This window comes from Coloeus monedula (assembly GCF_965178545.1).
Source record: "Coloeus monedula genome assembly, chromosome: 33".
NCBI classification, from domain to species: domain Eukaryota; kingdom Metazoa; phylum Chordata; class Aves; order Passeriformes; family Corvidae; genus Coloeus; species Coloeus monedula.
Genome location: NC_138813.1, coordinates 2,730,756 through 2,754,548, shown reverse-complemented (window position 1 = coordinate 2,754,548; position 23,793 = coordinate 2,730,756). Strand labels below are relative to the sequence as shown.

The window sequence follows — 23,793 nt, the reverse complement described above, 5'->3', positions numbered from 1 at the left end:
CCCAACTTTTTCCCAACCTTTCCTGGGATCTTTCCCAACTTTTTCCTGGGATTTTTCCCAACCTTTTCCCCGGGGTTTTTTCCAAACATTTCCCGGGGCTTTTCCCAACTTTTCCCCGGGGTTTTTCCCAACCTTTCCAGGGCTTTTCCCAGCCCTTTTCCCAACCTTTCCTGGGTCCTTTTCCCAACCTTTCCTGGGGTTTTTCCCAACCTTTCCTGGGGTTTTTTCCCGGCCCTTTTCCCAATCTTTTCCCAACCTTCCCTGGGGTTTTTCCTGGTCCTTTTCCCAACCTTTCCTGGGGTTTTTCCCAACCTTTTCCCAACCTTTTCCCAACATTTTCCCGGCCCTTTTCCCAACCTTTCCTGGGGTTTTTCCCAACCTTTTCCCAACATTTTCCCAGCCCTTTTCCCAACTTTTCCCGGGGTTTTTCCCAACCTTTCCTGGGGTTTTTCCTGGCCCTTTTCCCAACCTTTTCCCAGCCCTTTTCCCAACCTTTCCTGGGGTCCTTTTCCCAACCTTTTCCTGGCCCTTTTCCCAACCTTTTCCTGGCCCTTTTCCCAACCTTTCCTGGGGTTTTTCCCAACCTTTTCCCGGCCCTTTTCCCAACCTTTTCCCAACCTTTTCCGGGCCCTTTCCCAGAGCGTGCAGCGGAACGGCTCCATCTACGTCCACGTTTACTTCACCAAGAGCGGCTTCCACCCGGACCCGCGGCAGAAGAGCCTCTACCGGCGCCTGGCCACCGTGCACACCTCCCGCAGTACGGAATTCCCGGGAATTCCCACTTTTCCAGCCCCAAATCCCTCGGGAATCACCCCATTCCCGCCTGGAATTCCCGATTTTCCAGCCCCAAATCCCTCAGGAATGGCCCCATTTCCGCCTGGAATTCCCGATTTTCCAACCCCAAATCCCTCGAGAACGGCCCCATTTCCAGCTGGAATTCCCAATTTTCCAGCCCCAAATCCCTCGGGAATGGCTCCATTTCCACCTGGAATTCCCGATTTTCCAGCCCCAAATCCCTCGGGAACGGCCCCATTCCCGCCTGGAATTCCCGATTTTCCAGCCCCAAATCCCTCGAGAACGGCCCCATTTCCACCTGGAATTCCCGATTTTCCAGCCCCAAATCCCTCGGGAATCACCCCATTCCCCCCGGGAATTCCCGATTTTCCAGCCCCAAATCCCTCAGGAATGGCCCCATTCCCGCCTGGAATTCCCAATTTTCCAGCCCCAAATCCCTCAGGAACGGCCCCATTCCCGCCTGGAATTCCCGATTTTCCAGCCCCAAATCCCTCGGGAATCACCCCATTCCCGCCTGGCCGCCGTGCACACCTCCCGCAGGACGGAATTCCCGGGAATTCCCGATTTTCCAGCCCCAAATCCCTCGGGAATGGCCCCATTTCCACCTGGAATTCCCGATTTTCCAACCCCAAATCCCTCGGGAACGGCCCCATTCCCGCCTGGCCACCGTGCACAGCTCCCGCAGTACGGAATTCCCGGGAATTCCCGATTTTCCAGCCCCAAATCCCTCAGGAATGGCCCCATTCCCGCCTGGAATTCCCGATTTTCCAGCCCCAAATCCCTCGGGAATCACCCCGTTCCCGCCTGGAATTCCCGATTTTCCAGCCCCAAATCCCTCGGGAATCACCCCATTCTAGCCTGGAATTCCCGATTTTCCAACCCCAAATCCCTCGGGAATGGCCCCATTTCCACCTGGAATTCCCGATTTTCCAGCCCCAAATCCCTCGAGAACGGCCCCGTTCCAGCCTGGAATTCCCAATTTTCCAGCCCCAAATCCAGTGGGATCAGCCCCAAAATCCCCATTCCCGCCTGGAATTCCCGATTTTCCAGCCCCAAATCCCTCAGGAACGGCCCCATTTCCACCTGGAATTCCCGATTTTCCAACCCCAAATCCCTCGGGAACAGCCCCATTCCAGCCTGGAATTCCCGATTTTCCAACCCCAAATCCCTCAGGAATGGCCCCATTTCCACCTGGAATTCCCGATTTTCCAGCCCCAAATCCAGTGGGATCAGCCCCAAAATCCCCATTCCTGCCAGGAATTCCCAATTTTCCCTTTTTTTTCCCCTTTTTTTCCCAATTTTTCCCACTTTTTTCCCACTTTTTCCTCACTTTTTCCCTTTTTCCCCCATTTTTTCCTATTTTTCCCGTTTTTTTACCTTTTTTGCCACTTTTTCGCACTTTTCACGTTTTTTCCCAATTTTTTTCCCAATGTTTTTCCCTTTTTTCCCCACTTTTTCCCATTTTTTCCCGCTTCCGGTTTTCCCAGTTTTTTCTCCATTTTTCCCATTTTTCTTCCCATTTTGTTCCCATATTTCTTCTGGTTTTTCCCATTTTTTCTCCCTTTTCCCCATTTTTTTCCCACTTTTTCGCCATTTTTCCCCATTTTTTCCCATTTCTTCCCCATTTATCCTCATATTCCCTATTTTTATCCCCATTTTTTTCCATTTTTCCCCCATATTTTCCCCTTTTTATCCCCATTTTTCCCCATTTTTCCTTTTTTTCCCTCATATTTTCCCTTTTTATCCCCATCTTTTCCCATTTTTTCCCTTTTTATCCCCATTTATTCCCATTTATCCCCATTTATCCCCATTTATCCCCATTTTTCCCTATTTTTCCCCATTTTTCCCCTTTTTATCCCCATTTTTCCCCCATTTTTCCTCGTTTTCCACCTTTTTATCCCCATCTTTTCCCATTTTTTCCCCATTTTTTCCTTTTTTATCCCCATTTATGCCCATTTTCCCCCCCTTTTCCCCATTTTTTCCCCATTTATCCCCATTTATCCCCATTTATCCCCATTTTTCCCTTTTTATCCCCATTTATCCCCATTCATCCTCTTTTTTTCCCTTTTTATCCCCATTTTTTCCCTATTTTTCCCCATTTATCCCCATTTATCCCCTTTTTTCCCCACTTTTTCCCATTTTTTCCCCTTTTTATCCCCATTTTTCCCCATTTCCCCTTTTCCCCCATTTTTCCCCCTTTTTATCCCCATTTTTTCCCATTTTTCTTCCATTTTATCCCCATTTATCCCCCTTTTTTCCCCTTTTTTTCCCTTTTTATCCCCATTTATCCCCATTTTCCCCCAGATTTTCCCTTTTTATCCCCCTTTTTATCCCCATTTTTCCCCATTTATCCTCTTTTTTTTTTCCCTTTTTATCCCCATTTTTTTCCCTTTTTATCCCCGTTTTTCCCCATTTTTTCCCCTTTTTTTCCCATTTTTCCCCATTTATCCCCATTTTCCCCCCATATTTTCCCTTTTTATCCCCATTTTTCCCCATTTATCCTCTTTTTTTTCCCTTTTTATCCCCGTTTTTTCCCCTTTTTTTCCCTTTTTATCCCCATTTATCCCCATTTATCCCCATTTTCCCCCCATATTTTCCCTTTTTATCCCCATTTTTCCCCATTTATCCTCTTTTTTTTCCCTTTTTATCCCCGTTTTTTCCCCTTTTTTTCCCTTTTTATCCCCATTTATCCCCATTTATCCCCATTTTCCCCCCATATTTTCCCTTTTTATCCCCATTTTTTTCCCTTTTTATCCCCGGTTTTTCCCCATTTTTTCCCTTTTTATCCCCATTTATCCCCATTTATCCCCATTTTCCCCCCCTATTTTCCCTTTTTATCCCCCGTTTTTCCCCATTTTCCCCCTTTTTCCCCGTTTTCTCTCACTTTTCCCGTTCTTTGCCCGTTTTCCCAGTGATTAACAAATACAAGCGCCGGCGCTTCCAGAAAACCAAGAACCTCCTGACGGGAGAGACGGAGGCGGATCCCGAGATGATCAAGGTGGGAATTCCCGCGCTCGGGGCTTCTGCGCCCGTTTCAGGCGTTTTTAGGGATTTGGGGAATTCTGGGGAATTTTGGGGAATTTTTGGGGATTTTTTGGGATTTTTTGGGGGGTTTTTTGGGGATTTTTTGGGGATTTTTGGGGGTTTTTTGGGGGTTTTTTGGGATTTTTTGGGATTTTTTGGGGGGTTTTTTGGGATTTTTTTTGGATTTTTTGGGGGGTTTTTTGGGGATTTTTGGGGGATTTTTTGGGATTTTTGGGAATTTTTTGGGAATTTTTGGAGGTTTTTTTGGGAATTTTTGGGGATTTTTGGGGGTTTTTTGGGATTTTTTGGGGGATTTTTGGGGGGTTTTTGGGGGATTTTTTGGGGGATTTTTTGGGAATTTTTTGGGGAATTGTTGAGGGATTTTTTGGGAATTTTTGGGAATTTTTGGAGGTTTTTTTGGGAATTTTTGGGGGTTTTTGGGGGTTTTTGGGATTTTTGGGGGTTTTTTGGGGGATTTTTTGGGATTTTTCGGGGGTTTTTTTGGGGATTTTTGGGGGTTTTTTGGGATTTTTTGGGATTTTTTGGGGGGGTTTTTTGGGGGGATTTTTTGGGATTTTTGGGAATTTTTTGGGAATTTTTTGAGGTTTTTTTGGGAATTTTTTGGGATTTTGGGGGGTTTTTTGGGATTTTTTGGGGGATTTTTGGGGGGTTTTTGGGGGATTTTTTGGGGGATTTTTGGGAATTTTGGGGGGATTTTTTGGGGGATTTTTTGGGAATTTTTTGGGGAATTGTTGAGGGATTTTTTGGGAATTTTTGGGAATTTTTTGAGGTTTTTTTGGGAATTTTTGGGGGTTTTTTGGGGGATTTTTTGGGATTTTTTGGGGGAATTGTTGGGGGATTTTTTGGGAATTTTTGGGGATTTTTGGGAATTTTTGGGAATTTTTTGAGGGTTTTTTGGGAATTTTGGGATTTTTGGGGATTTTGGGTTTTTTTGGGAATTTTTTGGGATTTTTTGGGGTTTTTTTGGGGATTTTGGGGGTTTTTTGGGGGGTTTTTTTGGGAATTTTTGGGGGTTTTTTGGGGGATTTTTTGGGAATTTTCGGGGGAATTGTTGGGTTTTTTGGGGGATTTTTGGGGGTTTTTTTGGGGATTTTTTGGGAATTTTTGGGGGAATTGTTGGGTTTTTTTGGGAATTTTTGGGGATTTTTTGGGAGTTTTTTGGGATTTTGTTGGGAATTTTGGGGGGAATTGTTGGGGGTTTTTGGGAATTTTTAGGGATTTTTGGGAATTTTTGGGTTTTTTTGGGGTTTTTTGGGGGGATTTTTGGGGGTTTTTTTGGGGATTTTTTTGGATTTTTTGGGATTTTTTGGAATTTTTGGGGGAATTGTTGAGGTTTTTTTTGGGAATTTTTGGGGATTTTTTGGGAGTTTTTTGGGAATTTTTTGGGATTTTTGGGGGATGTTTTGGGAATTTTTGGGAATTTTTTGAGGTTTTTTTGGGAATTTTTGGGGATTTTTTGGGGTTTTTTTGGGAATTTTTGGGGGGAATTTTTGGGGACGATTTTAGGATTTTTTGGGGAAGTTTTTGGGGAAGGTTTGGGAATTATTGGGATTTTTTGAGGAATTATTGGCATTTCTTGGGGAATTGTGCGGGGGGGGTGGGATTTTTCGGGAAATTTTTTTGCCGTTTATCGGAAAAAAATTTTTCCTTTTTGGGCAATTTTTTTTTGTTTTGTTTTGGAGAACTTTTGGGGATTTTTTTTGGGCGGAATTTTTTTGGGAATTTTTTCCCCCCTCTTCCCAGCCCGGCTTTTCCCGGGATTTTTTTCCCGGGATTCGCTGACAATTCCCGGGATTTCCCTTCCAGAGGGCCGAGGATTTCGGGCCGGTCGAGGTCATCTCCCACTGGCACCCGAACCTGACCATCAACATGGTGGACGACCACACGCCCTGGGTCAGGGGCAGCGTCCCCCCGCCCCTGGACCAATGTGAGCCCCCGGAATTCCGCCTTTTCCCGGCAAAATTCCCAGAAAAAACGGGATTGGTTCGATATCACGGGGTTTGCAGGGGTTTGGGAGCTCCCAGTTCATCCCAGTCCATCCCAGTTCATCCCAGTGCCAACCCCGGGTCAGGGGCAGCGTGCCCCCACCCCTGGACCAATGTGAGCGCTCAGATATCCCAGAATTCCGCCTTTTCCCAGGAAAATTCCCAGAAAAAATGGGATTGGTTCGATCTCATGGGGTTCGGAAGGTTCTGGTAGCTCCCAGTCCCTCCCAGTTCATCCCAGTTCATCCCAGTTCATCCCAGTGTCAGCCCTGGGTCAGGGGCAGCGTCCCCCCACCCCTGGACCAATGTGAGCCCCCGGAATTCCGCCTTTTCCCAGGAAAATTCCCAGAAAAAATGGGATTGGTTCGATCTCATGGGGTTCGGAAGGTTCTGGTAGCTCCCAGTCCCTCCCAGTTCATCCCAGTTCATCCCAGTTCATCCCAGTGTCAGCCCTGGGTCAGGGGCAGCGTCCCCCCACCCCTGGACCAATGTGAGCCCCCGGAATTCCGCCTTTTCCCAGGAAAATTCCCAGAAAAAATGGGATTGGTTCGATCTCATGGGGTTCGGAAGGTTCTGGTAGCTCCCAGTCCCTCCCAGTTCATCCCAGTTCATCCCAGTTCATCCCAGTGTCAGCCCTGGGTCAGGGGCAGCGTCCCCCCACCCCTGGACCAATGTGAGCCCCCGGAATTCCGCCTTTTCCCGGGAAAATTCCCAGAAAAAATGGGATTCATTCGATCTCATGGGGTTCGGAAGGTTCTGGTAGCTCCCAGTCCCTCCCAGTTCATCCCAGTTCATCCCAGTGTCAGCCATGGGTCAGGGGCAGCGTGCCCCCGCCCCTGGACCAATGTGAGCCCCCGGAATTCCGCCTTTTCCTGGGAAAATTCCCAGAAAAAACGGGATTGGTTCGATATCACGGGGTTTGGAAGGTTCTGGTAGCTCCCAGTCCCTCCCAGTTCATCCCAGTTCATCCCAGTGTCAGCCCTGGGTCAGGGGCAGCGTCCCCCCGCCCCTGGACCAATGTGAGCCCCCGGAATTCCGCCTTTTCCCGGCAAAATTCCCAGAAAAAACGGGATTGGTTCGATATCACGGGGTTTGCAGGGGTTTGGGACTTCCCAGTTCATCCCAGTCCATCCCAGTTCATCCCAGTGTCAGCCCTGGGTCAGGGGCAGCGTGCCCCCGCCCCTGGACCAATGTGAGCCCCCAGAATTCCGCCTTTTCCCGGCAAAATTCCCAGAAAAAATGGGATTCATTCGATCTCATGGGGTTCGGAAGGTTCTGGTAGCTCCCAGTCCCTCCCAGTTCATCCCAGTCCATCCCAGTCCATCCCAGTCCATCCCAGTTCATCCCAGTGCCAACCCCAGGTCCAGGGCAGCGTCCCCCCACCCCTGGACCAATGTGAGCCCCTGGAATTCCGCCTTTTCCCGGCAAAATTCCCAGAAAAAACGGGATTGGTTCGATATCACGGGGTTTGCAGGGGTTTGGGAGCTCCCAGTTCATCCCAGTCCATCCCAGTCCATCCCAGTGTCAGCCCTGGGTCAGGGGCAGCGTGCCCCCGCCCCTGGACCAATGTGAGCCCCCGGAATTCCGCCTTTTCCCGGCAAAATTCCCAGAAAAAACGGGATTGGTTCGATATCACGGGGTTTGCAGGGGTTTGGGAGCTCCCAGTTCATCCCAGTCCATCCCAGTTCATCCCAGTCCATCCCAGTGCCAACCCCAGGTCCAGGGCGGTGTCCCCCCGCCCCTGGACCAATGTGAGCCCCCGGAATTCCGCCTTTTCCTGGGAAAATTCCCAGAAAAAATGGGATTGGTTCGATCTCGTGGGGTTCGGAAGGTTCTGGTAGCTCCCAGTCCCTCCCAGTTCATCCCAGTCCATCCCAGTGTCAGCCCTGGGTCAGGGGCAGCGTGCCCCCGCCCCTGGACCAATGTGAGCCCCCGGAATTCCGCCTTTTCCCGGCAAAATTCCCAGAAAAAACGGGATTGGTTCGATATCACGGGGTTTGCAGGGGTTTGGGAGCTCCCAGTTCATCCCAGTCCATCCCAGTTCATCCCAGTGTCACCCTTGGGTGCAGGGCAGCGTCCCCCCGCCCCTGGACCAATGTGAGCGCTCAGATATCCTGGAATTCCGCCTTTTCCTGGGAAAATTCCCAGAAAAAACGGGATTCATTTGATCTCATGGGGTTCGGAAGGTTCTGGTAGCTCCCAGTCCCTCCCAGTTCATCCCAGTTCATCCCAGTGTCAGCCATGGGTCAGGGGCAGCGTCCCCCCGCCCCTGGACCAATGTGAGCCCCCGGAATTCCGCCTTTTCCCAGGAAAATTCCCAGAAAAAATGGGATTCATTCGATCTCGTGGGGTTCGGAAGGTTCTGGTAGCTCCCAGTCCCTCCCAGTTCATCCCAGTCCATCCCAGTTCATCCCAGTGTCAGCCATGGGTCAGGGGCAACGTGCCCCCGCCCCTGGACCAATGTGAGCCCCCGGAATTCCGCCTTTTCCCGGCAAAATTCCCAGAAAAAACGGGATTCATTCGATCTCATGGGGTTCGGAAGGTTCTGGTAGCTCCCAGTCCCTCCCAGTTCATCCCAGTTCATCCCAGTGTCAGCCATGGGTCAGGGGCAGCGTCCCCCCGCCCCTGGACCAATGTGAGCCCCCGGAATTCCGCCTTTTCCCAGGAAAATTCCCAGAAAAAATGGGATTCATTCGATCTCGTGGGGTTCGGAAGGTTCTGGTAGCTCCCAGTCCCTCCCAGTTCATCCCAGTCCATCCCAGTTCATCCCAGTGTCAGCCATGGGTCAGGGGCAACGTGCCCCCGCCCCTGGACCAATGTGAGCCCCCGGAATTCCGCCTTTTCCCAGGAAAATTCCCAGAAAAAACGGGATTCATTCGATCTCATGGGGTTCGGAAGGTTCTGGTAGCTCCCAGTCCCTCCCAGTTCATCCCAGTTCATCCCAGTGTCAGCCCTGGGTCAGGGGCAGCGTCCCCCCGCCCCTGGACCAATGTGAGCCCCCGGAATTCCGCCTTTTCCCGGGAAAATTCCCAGAAAAAACGGGATTGGTTCGATATCACGGGGTTTGCAGGGGTTTGGGACTTCCCAGTTCATCCCAGTTCATCCCAGTCCATCCCAGTTCATCCCAGTCCATCCCAGTTCATCCCAGTGTCAGCCCTGGGTCAGGGGCAGCGTCCCCCCGCCCCTGGACCAATGTGAGCCCCCGGAATTCCGCCTTTTCCCAGCAAAATTCCCAGAAAAAACGGGATTGGTTGGGCTTTGTGGGGCTCCGAGGGTTTTGGGACTTCCCAGTTCATCCCAGTTCATCCCAGTCCATCCCATTTCCCCACTCCCAACCCCCTTTCACCATTCCCAGTGAATTTATCCCATTCCCAATCCCCTTTTCCCCATTCCCAACCCCTTTCCCCCCTCCCAACCGCGTTTATCTCATTCCCAGTGAATTTATCCCATTCCCAACCCCGTTTATCCCGTTCCCACGGGGTTTTCCCCACTCCCAATGAATTTATCCCATTCCCGATGAATTTTCCCCATTCCCAACCCCATTTCCCCACTCCCAATCCCGTTTATCCCACTCCCATTGAATTTCCCCCACTCCCAACCCCCTTTTCCCCATTCCCAATGAATTTTCCCCACTCCCAATCCCGTTTATCCCATTCCCACGGGGTTTCCCCCACTCCCAACCCCTTTTCCCCATTCCCAACCCCATTTCCCCACTCCCAATGAATTTTCCCCACTCCCAACCCCCTTTCCCCCTCTCCCAATCCCGTTTATCCCGTTCCCACGGGGTTTCCCCCACTCCCAACCCCCTTTCCCCCCTCCCAATGAATTTTCCCCACTCCCAATGAATTTTCCCCACTCCCAACCCCCTTTTCCCCACTCCCAATCCCATTTATCCCATTCCTATGAGGTTTATCCCACTCCCAACCCCCTTTCCCCCACTCCCAACCCCATTTTCCCCACTCCCAATGAATTTATCCCATTCCCATGGGGTTTTCCCCACTCCCATTGAATTTTCCCCACTCCCAACCCCTTTTCCCCATTCCCAACCCCTTCTCTCCACTCCCAACCCCCTTTCCCCACTCCCATTGAATTTCCCCCACTCCCAACCCCCTTTTCCCCATTCCCAACCCCTTTTCCCCACTCCCAATCCCGTTTATCCCATTCCCACGGGGTTTCCCCCACTCCCAACCACCCTTTCCCCATTCCCAACCCCTTTTCCCCACTCCCAATCCCGTTTATCCCACTCCCATTGAATTTCCCCCACTCCCAACCCCCTTTTCCCCACTCCCAATCCCGTTTATCCCATTCCCACGGGGTTTCCCCCACTCCCAACCCCCTTTTCCCCATTCCCAACCCCTTTTCCCCATTCCCAACCCCTTCTCTCCACTCCCAACCCCCTTTCCCCACTCCCAATGAATTTTCCCCATTCCCAATGAATTTTCCCCACTCCCAACCCCGTTTATCCCATTCCCACGGGGTTTCCCCCACTCCCAACCCCCTTTTCCCCCACTCCCAATGAATTTTCCCCACTCCCAATGAATTTTTCCCACTCCCAATGAATTTTCCCCACTCCCAACCCCCTTTCCCCACTCCCATTGAATTTTCCCCACTCCCAACCCCCTTTCCCCATTCCCAACCCCCTTTCCCCCTCTCCCAACCCCTTTTCCCCACTCCCAACCCCTTTTCCCCACTCCCAATCCCATTTCCCCACTCCCAATGAATTTTCCCCACTCCCAATGAATTTCCCCCACTCCCAACCCCATTTTCCCCACTCCCAACCCCCTTTCCCCACTCCCAATGAATTTCCCCCACTCCCAACCCCCTTTCCCCCCACTCCCAATGAACTTTCCCCACTCCCAACCCCTTTTCCCCACTCCCAATCCCATTTATCCCATTCCTATGGGGTTTATCCCACTCCCAACCCCCTTTCCCCACTCCCATTGAATTTCCCCCACTCCCAACCCCATTTCCCCACTCCCAACCCCATTTTCCCCACTCCCAACCCCATTTCCCCACTCCCAACCCCATTTCCCCACTCCCAATGAATTTCCCCCACTCCCAACCCCATTTCCCCACTCCCAACCCCCCTCTTTCCCCCCATCCTCCCCACGGGCAATTCTTTTCCTACCCCACTCCCACCGAATTCCACCCTCTTTCCCCGCCCCAGACGTGAAGTTCGACGCCCTGAGCGGCGACTACTTCCCCATCGTCTACTTCAACGACTACTGGAACCTGCAGCGGGACTACTTCCCCATCAACGAGTCGGTGCGGCGGCTGCCGTTCCGCGTCTCCTTCTGCCCGCTCTCGCTGTGGCGCTGGCAGCTCTACGCCGCGCAGAGCTCGCGCTCGCCCTGGAGCTTCCTGGGCGAGGAGCTCTACGAGCAGTCCGACGAGGAGCAGGACTCCGTCAAGGTGAGGCTCTCGCCGCTTCTGGTTTCACCTGGGGTTTTGTCGGGGTTTTTTCGGGGGTTTTTGGTGGTTTTTTGGTGGTTTTTTGGTGGTTTTTGCCTGATTTTTTTCCAGTTTTCTCCTGGGTTTTTCCTGGGTTTTTCCTGATTTTTCCCAATTTTTCCTGATTTTTTCCTGATTTTTTCCTGATTTTTTCCAATTTTTCGTGATTTTTTTCCTCAATTTTTTCCCAATTTTCCCCTGATTTTTTCCTGATTTTTCCCAATTTTTCCTGATTTTTTCCTGATTTTTTCCCAATTTTTCATGATTTTTTCCTGATTTTTTTCCTAATTTCTTCCAGTTTTTTCCTGGTTTTTTCCTGGTTTTTTCCTGGTTTTTTCCTGATTTTTTCCAATTTTCCCCTGATTTTTTCCTGATTTTTCCCAATTTTCCCCTGTTTTTTTCCTGATTTTTTCCTGATTTTTTCCAATTTTTCATGATTTTTTTTCCTGATTTTTTCATGATTTTTTCCTCAATTTTTTCCCAATTTTCCCCTGGTTTTTTCCTGATTTTTTCCTGATTTTTTCCAATTTTTCATGATTTTTTTTCCTGATTTTTTCATGATTTTTTCCTCAATTTTTTCCCAATTTTCCCCTGATTTTTTCCTGATTTTTTCCAATTTTCCCCTGATTTTTTCCTGATTTTTTCCTGATTTTTTCCTGATTTTTTCCAGTTTTCCCCTGGTTTTTTCCTGGTTTTTTCCTGGTTTTTTCCTGATTTTTTCCCAATTTTTCGTGATTTTTTCCTGATTTTTTCCTGATTTTTTCCAATTTTCCCCTGTTTTTTTCCTGATTTTTTCCTGGGTTTTTCCTGATTTTTCCCAATTTTTCCCAATTTTTCATGATTTTTTCCTGATTTTTTTCCTGATTTTTTCCAGTTTTCCCCTGGTTTTTTCCTGGTTTTTTCCTGATTTTTTCCAGTTTTCTCCTGGTTTTTTCCTGGTTTTTTCCTGATTTTTTCCAATTTTTCGTGATTTTTTTCTGATTTTTTCCTGATTTTTTCCTGATTTTTTCCAGTTTTCTCCTGGTTTTTTCTGGTTTTTTCCTGGTTTTTTTCCTGATTTTTCCCAATTTTTCCTGATTTTTTCCTGATTTTTTCCTGATTTTTTCCCGATTTTTCCTGATTTTTTCCTGATTTTTTCCTGATTTTTTCCAGTTTTCCCCTGGTTTTTTCCTGGGTTTTTCCTGATTTTTTCCCAATTTTTCATGATTTTTTCCTGATTTTTTCCTGATTTTTTCCTGATTTTTTCCAGTTTTCCCCTGGTTTTTTCCTGGTTTTTTCCTGGTTTTTTCCTGGGTTTTTCCTGATTTTTCCCAATTTTTCCTGATTTTTTCCTGATTTTTTCCAGTTTTCTCCTGGTTTTTTCCTGGTTTTTTCCTGGGTTTTTCCTGATTTTTCCCAATTTTTCCTGATTTTTTCCTGATTTTTTCCAGTTTTCCCCTGGTTTTTTCCTGGTTTTTTCCTGGTTTTTTCCTGATTTTTTCCAATTTTCCCCTGGTTTTTTCCTGATTTTTTCCAATTTTTCGTGATTTTTTCCTGATTTTTTTCCTGATTTTTCTCCTCAATTTTTCCCAATTTTCCCCTGGTTTTTTCCTGATTTTTCCCAATTTTCCCCTGGTTTTTTCCTGATTTTTTCCCAATTTTTCATGATTTTTTCCTGATTTTTTTCCTGATTTCTTCCAGTTTTTTCCTGGTTTTTTCCTGGTTTTTTCCTGGTTTTTTCCTGGTTTTTTCCTGATTTTTTCCAATTTTCCCCTGATTTTTTCCTGATTTTTCCCAATTTTCCCCTGTTTTTTTCCTGATTTTTTCCTGATTTTTTCCAATTTTTCATGATTTTTTTTCCTGATTTTTTCATGATTTTTTCCTCAATTTTTTCCCAATTTTCCCCTGATTTTTTCCTGATTTTTTCCAATTTTCCCCTGGTTTTTTCCTGGTTTTTTCCTGTTTTTTTCCTGATTTTTTCCATTTTTTCCTGATTTTTTCCTGATTTTTTCCTGATTTTTTCCTGATTTTTTCCAGTTTTCTCCTGGTTTTTTCCTGATTTTTTCCTGATTTTTTCCAATTTTTCGTGATTTTTTTCCTCATTTTTTTCCCAATTTTCCCCTGATTTTTTCCTGATTTTTCCCAATTTTTCGTGATTTTTTCCCAATTTTTCCTGATTTTTTCCTGATTTTTTCCTGATTTTTTCCTGATTTTTTCCAGTTTTCCCCTGGTTTTTTCCTGGTTTTTTCCTGATTTTTTCCTGATTTTTTCCAGTTTTCCCCTGGTTTTTTCCTGGTTTTTTCCTGGTTTTTTCCTGATTTTTTCCAATTTTCCCCTGGTTTTTTCCTGATTTTTTCCAATTTTTCATGATTTTTTCCTGATTTTTTTTCCTGATTTTTCTCCTCAATTTTTCCCAATTTTCCCCTGGTTTTTTCCTGATTTTTCCCAATTTTTCCTGATTTTTTCCTGATTTTTTCCTGATTTTTTCCTGATTTTTTCCTGATTTTTTCCTGATTTTTTCCCAATTTTCCCCTGTTTTTTTCCTGGTTTTTTCCTGTTTTTTTCCTGATTTTTTCCAGTTTTCTCCTGGTTTTTTCCTGGGTTTTTCCTGTTTTTTTCCTGATTTTTCCCAATTTTTCGTGATTTTTTCCTGATTTTTTCCTGATTTTTCTCCTCAATTTTTCCCAATTTTCCCCTGGTTTTTTCCTGGTTTTTTTCTGTTTTTTTCCTGATTTTTTCCAGTTTTCTCCTGGTTTTTTCCTGGGTTTTTTCCTGGGTTTTTCCTGATTTTTCCCAATTTTTCATGATTTTTTTCCTGATTTTTTCCTGATTTTTTCCAATTTTCCCCTGGTTTTTTCCTGATTTTTCCCAATTTTTCGTGATTTTTTTCCTCAATTTTTTTCCCAATTTTCCCCTGATTTTTTCCTGATTTTTTCCAATTTTCTCCTGGTTTTTTCCTGGGTTTTTCCTGGTTTTTTCCTGATTTTTCCCAATTTTTCATGATTTTTTCCTGATTTTTCCCAATTTTCCCCTGGTTTTTTCCTGGTTTTTTTCTGGTTTTTTCCTGATTTTTTCCGATTTTTCGTGATTTTTTCCTGATTTTTCTCCTCAATTTTTCCCAATTTTCCCCTGGTTTTTTCCCAATTTTTTTCCCAATTTTTCCTGATTTTTTCCTTATTTTTCCTGATTTCTTCCTGATTTTTTCCTGATTTTTGCCCGATTTTTCCTGATTTTTTCCTTATTTCTCCTGATTTCTTCCTGATTTTTTCCCTCAATTTTTCCCAATTTTCCCCTGATTTTTTCCCATTTTTTTCCCCGATTTTTCCTGATATTTTTTCCTCAATTTTTCCCAATTTTCCCCTGGTTTTTTCCTGATTTTTCCTGATTTTTTCCTGATTTTCCCCCTGACTTTCCCCTGATTTTTTCCTGATTTTCCTGATTTTTCCTGATTTTTTCCCCTGATTTTTATCCAGTTTTCCCCTGATTTTTTCCTGATTTTGTCCCAACTTTTTCCTGATTTTTTTCCAATTTTTCGTGATTTTTTTCCTGATTTTTTCCTGATTTTTTGCCTAATTTTTCCTGATTTTCCCCTGATTTTTTTCCCAGTTTTCCCTGATTTTTTCCTGATTTTTCCTGATTTTCCCTGATTTATTTCCTGATTTTTTTTCCCTGACTTTCCTGATTTTCTGGATTTTTCCTGATTTTTCCCAATTTTTTCTCTGATTTTTCCTGATTTTTTCCCCCGATTTTTTCCTGATTTTCCCCTGACTTTTCCCAATTTTCCCCTGATTTTTTCATGATTTTTTCCCGATTTTTTTCCCAATTTTTCCTGACTTTTTCCCCGATTTTCCCCAATTTTCCCCTGATATTTTCCTGTTTTTTTCCTGATTTTTTCCTGATTTTTTTCCCATTTTTTCCCATTCCAGGTGGCTCTCCTGGAGACCAACCCCATTCCCAGTGCTCCCAAATCCCATTCCCAGTGCTCCCAGTCCCTCCCAGTCCCTCCCAGTCCCTCCCAGGGCTGGTTTCACTCCCGAATTCCCAGGATTTTCCCATTTTTTCCCGTTTTTTCCCGTTTTTTCCCGTTTTTTCCCACTTTTTCCCATTTTTCCCGTTCCAGGTGGCTCTCCTGGAGACCAATCCCATTCCCAGTGCTCCCAAATCCCATTCCCAGTGCTCCCAGTCCCTCCCAGTCCCTCCCAGTCCCTCCCAGGGCTGGTTTCACTCCCGAATTCCCAGGATTTTCCCATTTTTTCCCGTTTTTTCCCGTTTTTTCCCGTTTTTTCCCACTTTTTCCCGTTTCTCCCGTTCCAGGTGGCTCTCCTGGAGACCAACCCCATTCCCAGTGCTCCCAAATCCCATTCCCAGTGCTCCCAGTCCCTCCCAGTCCCTCCCAGGGCTGGTTTCACTCCCGAATTCCCAGGATTTTCCCATTTTTTCCCGTTTTTTCCTGTTTTTTCCCACTTTTTCCCGTTTTTCCCGTTCCAGGTGGCTCTCCTGGAGACCAACCCCATTCCCAGTGCTCCCAAATCCCATTCCCAGTGCTCCCAGTCCCTCCCAGTCCCTCCCAGTCCCTCCCAGGGCTGGTTTCACTCCCGAATTCCCAGGATTTTCCCATTTTTTCCCGTTTTTTTCCCGTTTTTTCCCACTTTTTCCCGTTTTTCCCGTTCCAGGTGGCTCTCCTGGAGACCAACCCCATTCCCAGTGCTCCCAAATCCCATTCCCAGTCCCTCCCAGTCCCTCCCAGTCCCTCCCAGTCCCTCCCAGGGCTGGTTTCACTCCCGAATTCCCAGGATTTTCCCATTTTTTCCCGTTTTTTCCCACTTTTTCCCGTTTTTCCCGTTCCAGGTGGCTCTCCTGGAGACCAACCCCATTCCCAGTGCTCCCAAATCCCATTCCCAGTCCCTCCCAGTCCCTCCCAGTCCCTCCCAGGGCTGGTTTCACTCCCGAATTCCCAGGATTTTCCCATTTTTTCCCGTTTTTTCCCGTTTTTTCCCGTTTTTTCCCACTTTTTCCCGTTTCTCCCGTTCCAGGTGGCTCTCCTGGAGACCAACCCCATTCCCAGTGCTCCCAAATCCCATTCCCAGTGCTCCCAGTCCCTCCCAGTCCCTCCCAGGGCTGGTTTCACTCCCGAATTCCCAGGATTTTCCCATTTTTTCCCGTTTTTTCCTGTTTTTTCCCACTTTTTCCCGTTTTTCCCGTTCCAGGTGGCTCTCCTGGAGACCAACCCCATTCCCAGTGCTCCCAAATCCCATTCCCAGTGCTCCCAGTCCCTCCCAGTCCCTCCCAGTCCCTCCCAGGGCTGGTTTCACTCCCGAATTCCCAGGATTTTCCCATTTTTTCCCATTTTTTCCCGTTTTTTCCCACTTTTTCCCGTTTTTCCCGTTCCAGGTGGCTCTCCTGGAGACCAACCCCATTCCCAGTGCTCCCAAATCCCATTCCCAGTGCTCCCAGTCCCTCCCAGTCCCTCCCAGGGCTGGTTTCACTCCCGAATTCCCAGGATTTTCCCGTTTTTTCCCGTTTTTTCCCGTTTTTTCCCGTTTTTTCCCATTTTTTCCCACTTTTTCCCGTTTTTCCCGTTCCAGGTGGCTCTCCTGGAGACCAACCCCATTCCCAGTGCTCCCAAATCCCATTCCCAGTGCTCCCAGTCCCTCCCAGTCCCTCCCAGTCCCTCCCAGGGCTGGTTTCACTCCCGAATTCCCAGGATTTTCCCGTTTTTTCCCATTTTTTCCCGTTTTTTCCCACTTTTTCCCGTTTTTCCCGTTCCAGGTGGCTCTCCTGGAGACCAATCCGTACCTCCTGGCTCTCACCATCATCGTCTCCATCGTCCACAGCGTCTTCGAGTTCCTGGCCTTCAAAAACGGTGACGATTCCCAACTTTTCCCGGGAATTTTCCCCCGGAACTCCCTTTGCCCGCACATCCAGCTCCGTTCCCGGCCCTTTCCCTTCATTCCCAGTGGGAATTTTTGTCGTTCCTGCCGGGAATTCTTCCCTTTCAGGAGCCCAAATCCCCATTTTCCCACCCTTCCCTTCATTCCCAATGGGAATTTTTCCCTGGAATCCCCATTTTCCCACCTTTTCCTCCATTCCCATTGGGAATTCTTGGCTGGAATCCCCATTTCCCGCCTTTCCCCACTCTTCCCACTGGGAATTCTCCCCTTCAAACCCCCCAAACCCCCATTTCCCTCCATTCCCACTGGGAATTCTTGGCTGGAATCCCCATTTCCCACCCTTTTCCCTCCATTCCCACTGGGAATTCTCCCCTTCAAATCCCCAAATCCCCATTTCCCACCTTTTCCCTCCATTCCCACCAGGAATTCTCCCCTTCAAACCCCCCAAATCCCCATTTCCCACCCTTTCCTCTATTCCCAATGGGAATTTTTCACTGGAATCCCCATTTCCCACCCTTCCCACTGGGAATTCTCCCCTTCAAACCCCCCAAACCCCCATTTCCTCCATTCCCAATGGGAATTCTCCCCTTCAAACCCCCCAAATCCCCATTTCCCTCCATTCCCACCGGGAATTCTTGGCTGGAATCCCCATTTCCCACCCTTTTCCCTCCATTCCCACCAGGAATTCTCCCCTTCAAACCCCCCAAACCCCCATTTCCCACTCCTTTCCTCCATTCCCATTGGGAATTCTTGGCTGGAATCCCCATTTCCCACCATTCCCATTGGGAATTCTCCCTTTCAAAACCCCCCAAACCCCCATTTCCCTCCATTCCCACTGGGAATTCTCCCCTTCAAACCCCCCAAACCCCCATTTCCCTCCATTCCCACTGGGAATTCTCCCCTTCAAACCCCCAAATCCCCATTTCCCTCCATTCCCACCGGGAATTCTTGGCTGGAATCCCCATTTCCCACCCTTTTCCCTCCATTCCCACCAGGAATTCTCCCCTTCAAACCCCCCAAACCCCCATTTCCCACTCCTTTCCTCCATTCCCATTGGGAATTCTTGGCTGGAATCCCCATTTCCCACCATTCCCATTGGGAATTCTCTCTTTCAAAACCCCCCAAACCCCCATTCCCTCCATTCCCAATGGGAATTCTCCCCTTTAAAGACCCCAAACCCCCATTCCCACTCTTCCCACTGGGAATTCTCCCCTTCAAACCCCCCAAACCCCCATTTCCCACCCTTTCCTCCATTCCCACTGGGAATTTTTCCCTGGAATCCCCATTTCCCACCATTCCCATTGGGAATTCTCCCCTTCAAACCCCCCAAACCCCCATTTCCCACCATTCCCACCGGGAATTCTTGGCTGGAATCCCCATTTCCCACCCTTTTCCCTCCATTCCCACCAGGAATTCTCCCCTTTAAACCCCCCAAATCCCCATTTCCCACCTTTTCCCTCCATTCCCACTGGGAATTCTCCCCTTCAAACCCCCAAATCCCCATTTCCCACCCTTTCCTCCATTCCCACTGGGAATTTTTCCCTGGAATCCCCATTTCCCACCCTTCCCACTGGGAATTCTCCCCTTCAAACCCCCCAAACCCCCATTTCCCTCCATTCCCACTGGGAATTCTCCCCTTCAAACCCCCCAAATCCCCATTTCCCTCCATTCCCACCGGGAATTCTTGGCTGGAATCCCCATTTCCCGCCTTTCCCCACCCTTCCCACTGGGAATTCTCCCCTTCAAACCCCCAAACCCCCATTTCCCACCCTTTCCTCCATTCCCACTGGGAATTTTTCCCTGGAATCCCCATTTCCCTCCATTCCCACTGGGAATTCTCCCCTTCAAACCCCCAAATCCCCATTTCCCACCCTTTCCTCCATTCCCACTGGGAATTTTTCCCTGGAATCCCCATTTCCCACCATTCCCATTGGGAATTCTCCCCTTCAAACCCCCCAAACCCCCATTCCCACCCTTCCCAATGGGAATTCTCCCCTTCAAACCCCCCAAACCCCCATTTCCTCCATTCCCACTGGGAATTCTCCCCTTCAAACCCCCCAAACCCCCATTTCCCTCCATTCCCACCAGGAATTCTTGGCTGGAATCCCCATTTCCCACCCATTCCCTCCATTCCCACTGGGAATTCTCCCCTTCAAACCCCCCCAAACCCCCATTTCCCACTCCTTTCCTCCATTCCCATTGGGAATTCTTGGCTGGAATCCCCATTTCCCACCATTCCCATTGGGAATTCTCCCTTTCAAAACCCCCCAAACCCCCATTTCCCTCCATTCCCAATGGGAATTCTCCCCTTTAAAGACCCCAAACCCCCATTTCCCACCCTTCCCACTGGGAATTCTCCCCTTCAAACCCCCCAAACCCCCATTTCCCTCCATTCCCACTGGGAATTCTTGGCTGGAATCCCCATTTCCCACCCATTCCCTCCATTCCCACTGGGAATTCTCCCCTTCAAACCCCCCAAACCCCCATTTCCCACTCCTTTCCTTCATTCCCATTGGGAATTCTTGGCTGGAATCCCCATTTCCCGCCTTTCCCCACCCTTCCCACTGGGAATTCTCCCCTTCAAACCCCCCAAACCCCCATTTCCCACCCTTCCCACTGGGAATTCTCCCCTTCAAACCCCCCCCCAAACCCCCATTCCCCAGCCTCTCCTGACCAGAATTCCCACTCCCGGCAGACATCCAGTTCTGGAACAGCCGGCAATCCCTGGAAGGGCTCTCGGTGCGCTCCGTGTTTTTCGGCGTTTTCCAGTCGCTCGTGGTGCTGCTCTACATCCTGGACAACGAGACCAACTTCGTGGTGCAGCTCAGCGTCTTCATCGGGCTCCTCATCGACCTCTGGAAAATCACCAAGGTCATGGATGTGCGGGTGAGTCGGGAGAAGCTCCGGGATGGAGCTTTTTCCGGGATTTTTTGGGGGATTTTTCTGGATTTTTCTGCGATTTTTCCGGGATTTTCTGGGAGTTTCTTGAGGATTTTTTGGGGTTTTTTTTGGTTTTTTTTTTTTTTGGGGGGCGCAGCTGGACCGGGAGAACAAAGTGGCCGGGATGTTGCCCCGCGTGAGCTTCACGGATAAATCCACCTACGTGGAGTCGTCCACCAAGGTCTACGACGATGTGAGTCGGGAGTTTGGGATGGGGTTGGTTGGGATCGGAATTCCGGCGGGGGGTTTGGGGGGACGGGGTGGGAATGGGTGGGAAATGGAGCTGGAGTTGATGGGAATGGTCCCGAAATGGAGCTGGAGTTGATGGGAATGGTCCAGAAATGGAGCTGGAGTTGATGAGAATGACCCAAAATGGAGAGGGAATGGATGGGAATGGTCCGAAATGGAGCTGGGATTGTTGGGAATGACCCAAAATGGAGCTGGGATTGCTGGGAATGGTCCAAAGTTACGGGAAATGGAGCTGGAATTGTTGGAATGACCCCAAAATGGAGCTGGGATTGCTGGGAATGACCCCAAATGGAGCTGGGAATGGATGGGAATGGTCCGAAATGGAGCTGGGATTGCTGGGAATGGTCCAAAATGGAGCTGGAGTTGATGGGAATGGTCCAAAATGGAGCTGGGATTGTTGGGAATGGTCCCGAAATGGAGCTGGGATTGCTGGGAATGGTCCGAAATGGAGCTGGGATTGCTGGGAATGGTCCGAAATGGAGCTGGGATTGCGGGGAATGGTCCGAAATGGAGCTGGGATTGCGGGGAATGGTCCAAAATGGAGCTGGAGTTGATGGGAATGGTCCCGAAATGGAGCTGGGATTGCTGGGAATGGTCCAAAATGGAGAGGGAATGGATGGGAATGGTCCAAAATAGAGCTGGAGTTGTGGGGAATGGTCCAAAATGGAGCTGGGATTGCTGGGAATGACCCAAAATGGAGCTGGGATTGTTGGGAATGGTCCCAAAATGGAGCTGGGATTGCTGGGAATGGTCCGAAATGGAGCTGGGATTGCTGGGAATGGTCCGAAATGGAGCTGGGATTTTTGGGAATGGTCCGAAATGGAGCTGGGATTGCTGGGAATGACCCAAATCGGCCCTAAATGGATGGGAAATGGAGCTGGGATTGCTGGGAATGGTCCAAAGTTACGGGAAATGGAGCTGGAATTGTTGGAATGACCCCAAAATGGAGCTGGGATTGCTGGGAATGGTCCCAAAATGGAGCTGGAATTGCTGGGAATGACCTCAAATGGAGCTGGGATTGCTGGGAATGGTCCAAAATGGAGCTGGGATTGTTGGGAATGACCCAAAATGGAGAGGGAATGGATGGGAATGGTCCAAAATGGAGCTGGGATTGTTGGGAATGACCCAAAATGGAGGTGGGATTGCTGGGAATGGTCCGAAATGGAGCTGGAATTGCTGGGAATGGTCCAAAATGGAGCTGGGATTGCTGGGAATGACCCAAATCGGCCCTAAATGGATGGGAAATGGAGCTGGAATTGCTGGGAATGACCCCAAATTATGGGAAATGGAGCTGGGATTGCTGGGAATGACCCCAAAATTATGAGAAATGGAGCTGGAATTGTCGGAATGACCCCAAAATGGAGCTGGAATTGCTGGGAATGACCCAAATCGGCCCAAAATGGATGGGAAATGGAGCTGGGATTGCTGGGAATGACCCCAAATTGACCCGGAATTCCCGGGAATGACCCCAAACAGATGAGGAATTCTCGGGAATAACCTCAAATTGACCTGGAATTCCCGGGAATGACCCCGAATTGAGCTGGGATTCCCAGAAATGACCCCAAATGGATGAGGAATTTTCGGGAATGACCCCAAATTGACCCGGAATTTTTGGGAATGACCCCGAATTGACCTGGAATTCCCGGGAATGACCCCAAAGGGATGAGGAATTCCCGGGAATAACCCCAAACTGACCCAGAATTCCCGGGAATAACCCCAAACAGACACAGAATTCCCGGGAATAACCCCAAATTGACCCGGAATTCCCGGGAATAACCCCAAATTGACCCGGAATTTTTGGGAATGACCCCGAATTGACCCGGAATTCCCGGGAATGACCCCAAAGGCATGAGGAATTCCCAGGAATGACCCCAAACTGACCCAGAATTCCCTGGAATAACCCCAAACTGACCCAGAATTTTCGGGAATGACCCCAAATTGACCCAGAATTCCTGGAAATAACCCCAAATTGACCCGGAATTTTTGGGAATGACCCCAAATTGACCCAGAATTCCCAGGAATAACCCCAAAGGGATGAGGAATTCCCAGGAATGACCCCAAACTGACCCAGAATTTTCGGGAATGACCCCAAATTGACCCAGAATTCCCGGGAATAACCCCAAATTGACCCAGAATTTTCGGGAATGACCCCAAATTGACCCGGAATTTTCGGGAATGACCCCGAATTGACCCAGAATTTTCGGGAATGACCCCGAATTGACCCAGAATTCCCGGGAATAACCCCGAATTGACCCGGAATTCCCAGGAATAACCCCAAAGGCCATGAAGAATTCCCAGCAACGCCCCCAGGCTAACAAGCAAAGGAGCCCCGAACCCTCCAATGAGCCCCAAACCAGAGCCCAAACGAAGCAGGAACGACCCCAAAAAAGCGCAGGAAAACGGCCCCAAACGAGGAGCTCGGGGCCGGGCTGGGTGTCCGGGTCCGGTGGCAGCGGCTTTTCCCGGTTTTCCAGATGGCATTCCGGTACCTGTCGTGGATCCTGTTCCCGCTGCTGGGCTGCTACGCCGTGTACAGCCTGCTGTACCTGGAGCACAAGGGCTGGTACTCGTGGCTGCTCAGCATGCTCTACGGCTTCCTCTGATCTCTTTTCCCCCCTTTTTCCCCCTTTTCCCCCCTTTTTCCCCCCTTTTTTTTTTTTCCCTTTTTCCCTCCCCCTTTTCCCCCCTTTTCCCCTCTTTCCCCTTTTCCCCCTTTTCCCCCTTTTCCCCCTTTTTCCCCCTTTTTCCCCCTTTTTCCCCCCTTTTCCCCCTTTTCCCCCTTTTCCCCATCCCTTTTCCCCCTTTTTCCCCCTTTTCCCCCTTTTTCCCCCCTTTTTCCCCCTTTTCCCCCCTTTTCCCCCTTTTCCCCCTTTTCCCCCCTTTTCCCCCCTTTTCCCCCGTTTTCCCCCGTTTTCCCCCTTTTTCCCCCTTTTTCCCCCGTTTTTCCCCCCTTTTTCCCCCTTTTTCCCCCTTTTCCCCCCTTTTCCCCCTTTTTCCCCCTTTTTCCCCCTTTTCCCCCCTTTTCCCCCTTTTTCCCCCCTTTTCCCCCTTTTCCCCCTTTTCCCCCTTTTCCCCCCTTTTCCCCCCTTTTCCCCCTTTTTCCCCCTTTTTCCCCCTTTTCCCCCCTTTTCCCCCTTTTCCCCCTTTTCCCCCCTATTCCCCCCTTTTTCCCCCTTTTCCCCCCTTTTCCCCCCTTTTCCCCCCTTTTCCCCCTTTTTCCCCCTTTTTCCCCCGTTTTCCCCCCTTTCCCCCTTTTCCCCCCTTTTTCCCCCCTTTTCCCCCCTTTTCCCCCCTTTTCCCCCCTTTTTCCCCCCTTTTTCCCCCTTTCCCCCTTTTCCCCCCTTTTTCCCCCTTTTTCCCTCGTTTTCCCCCCTTTTTCCCCCCTTTTTCCCCCCTTTTTCCCCCCTTTCCCCCCCTTTTCCCCCTTTTTCTTCTTCCCCTTTCCTTCCCTCGTTTTC

The 23,793-nt window shown here is 48.8% G+C and overlaps 1 protein-coding gene across 1 annotated transcript in view; it reads left to right on the top strand.

Moving 5' to 3' along the window:
- The window catches only part of CLPTM1 (CLPTM1 regulator of GABA type A receptor forward trafficking), a 55,923-nt gene that overhangs the window by 19,093 nt on the left and 13,037 nt on the right, over positions 1-23,793 (top strand). The window contains 9 exon segments of the mRNA XM_082299643.1: positions 640-757; positions 3,708-3,793; positions 5,647-5,767; positions 10,993-11,237; positions 17,025-17,118; positions 19,842-20,032; positions 20,184-20,279; positions 22,810-22,932; positions 22,935-22,947. Of these exon segments, the coding sequence (XP_082155769.1) occupies positions 640-757; positions 3,708-3,793; positions 5,647-5,767; positions 10,993-11,237; positions 17,025-17,118; positions 19,842-20,032; positions 20,184-20,279; positions 22,810-22,932; positions 22,935-22,947 (1,087 nt within the window).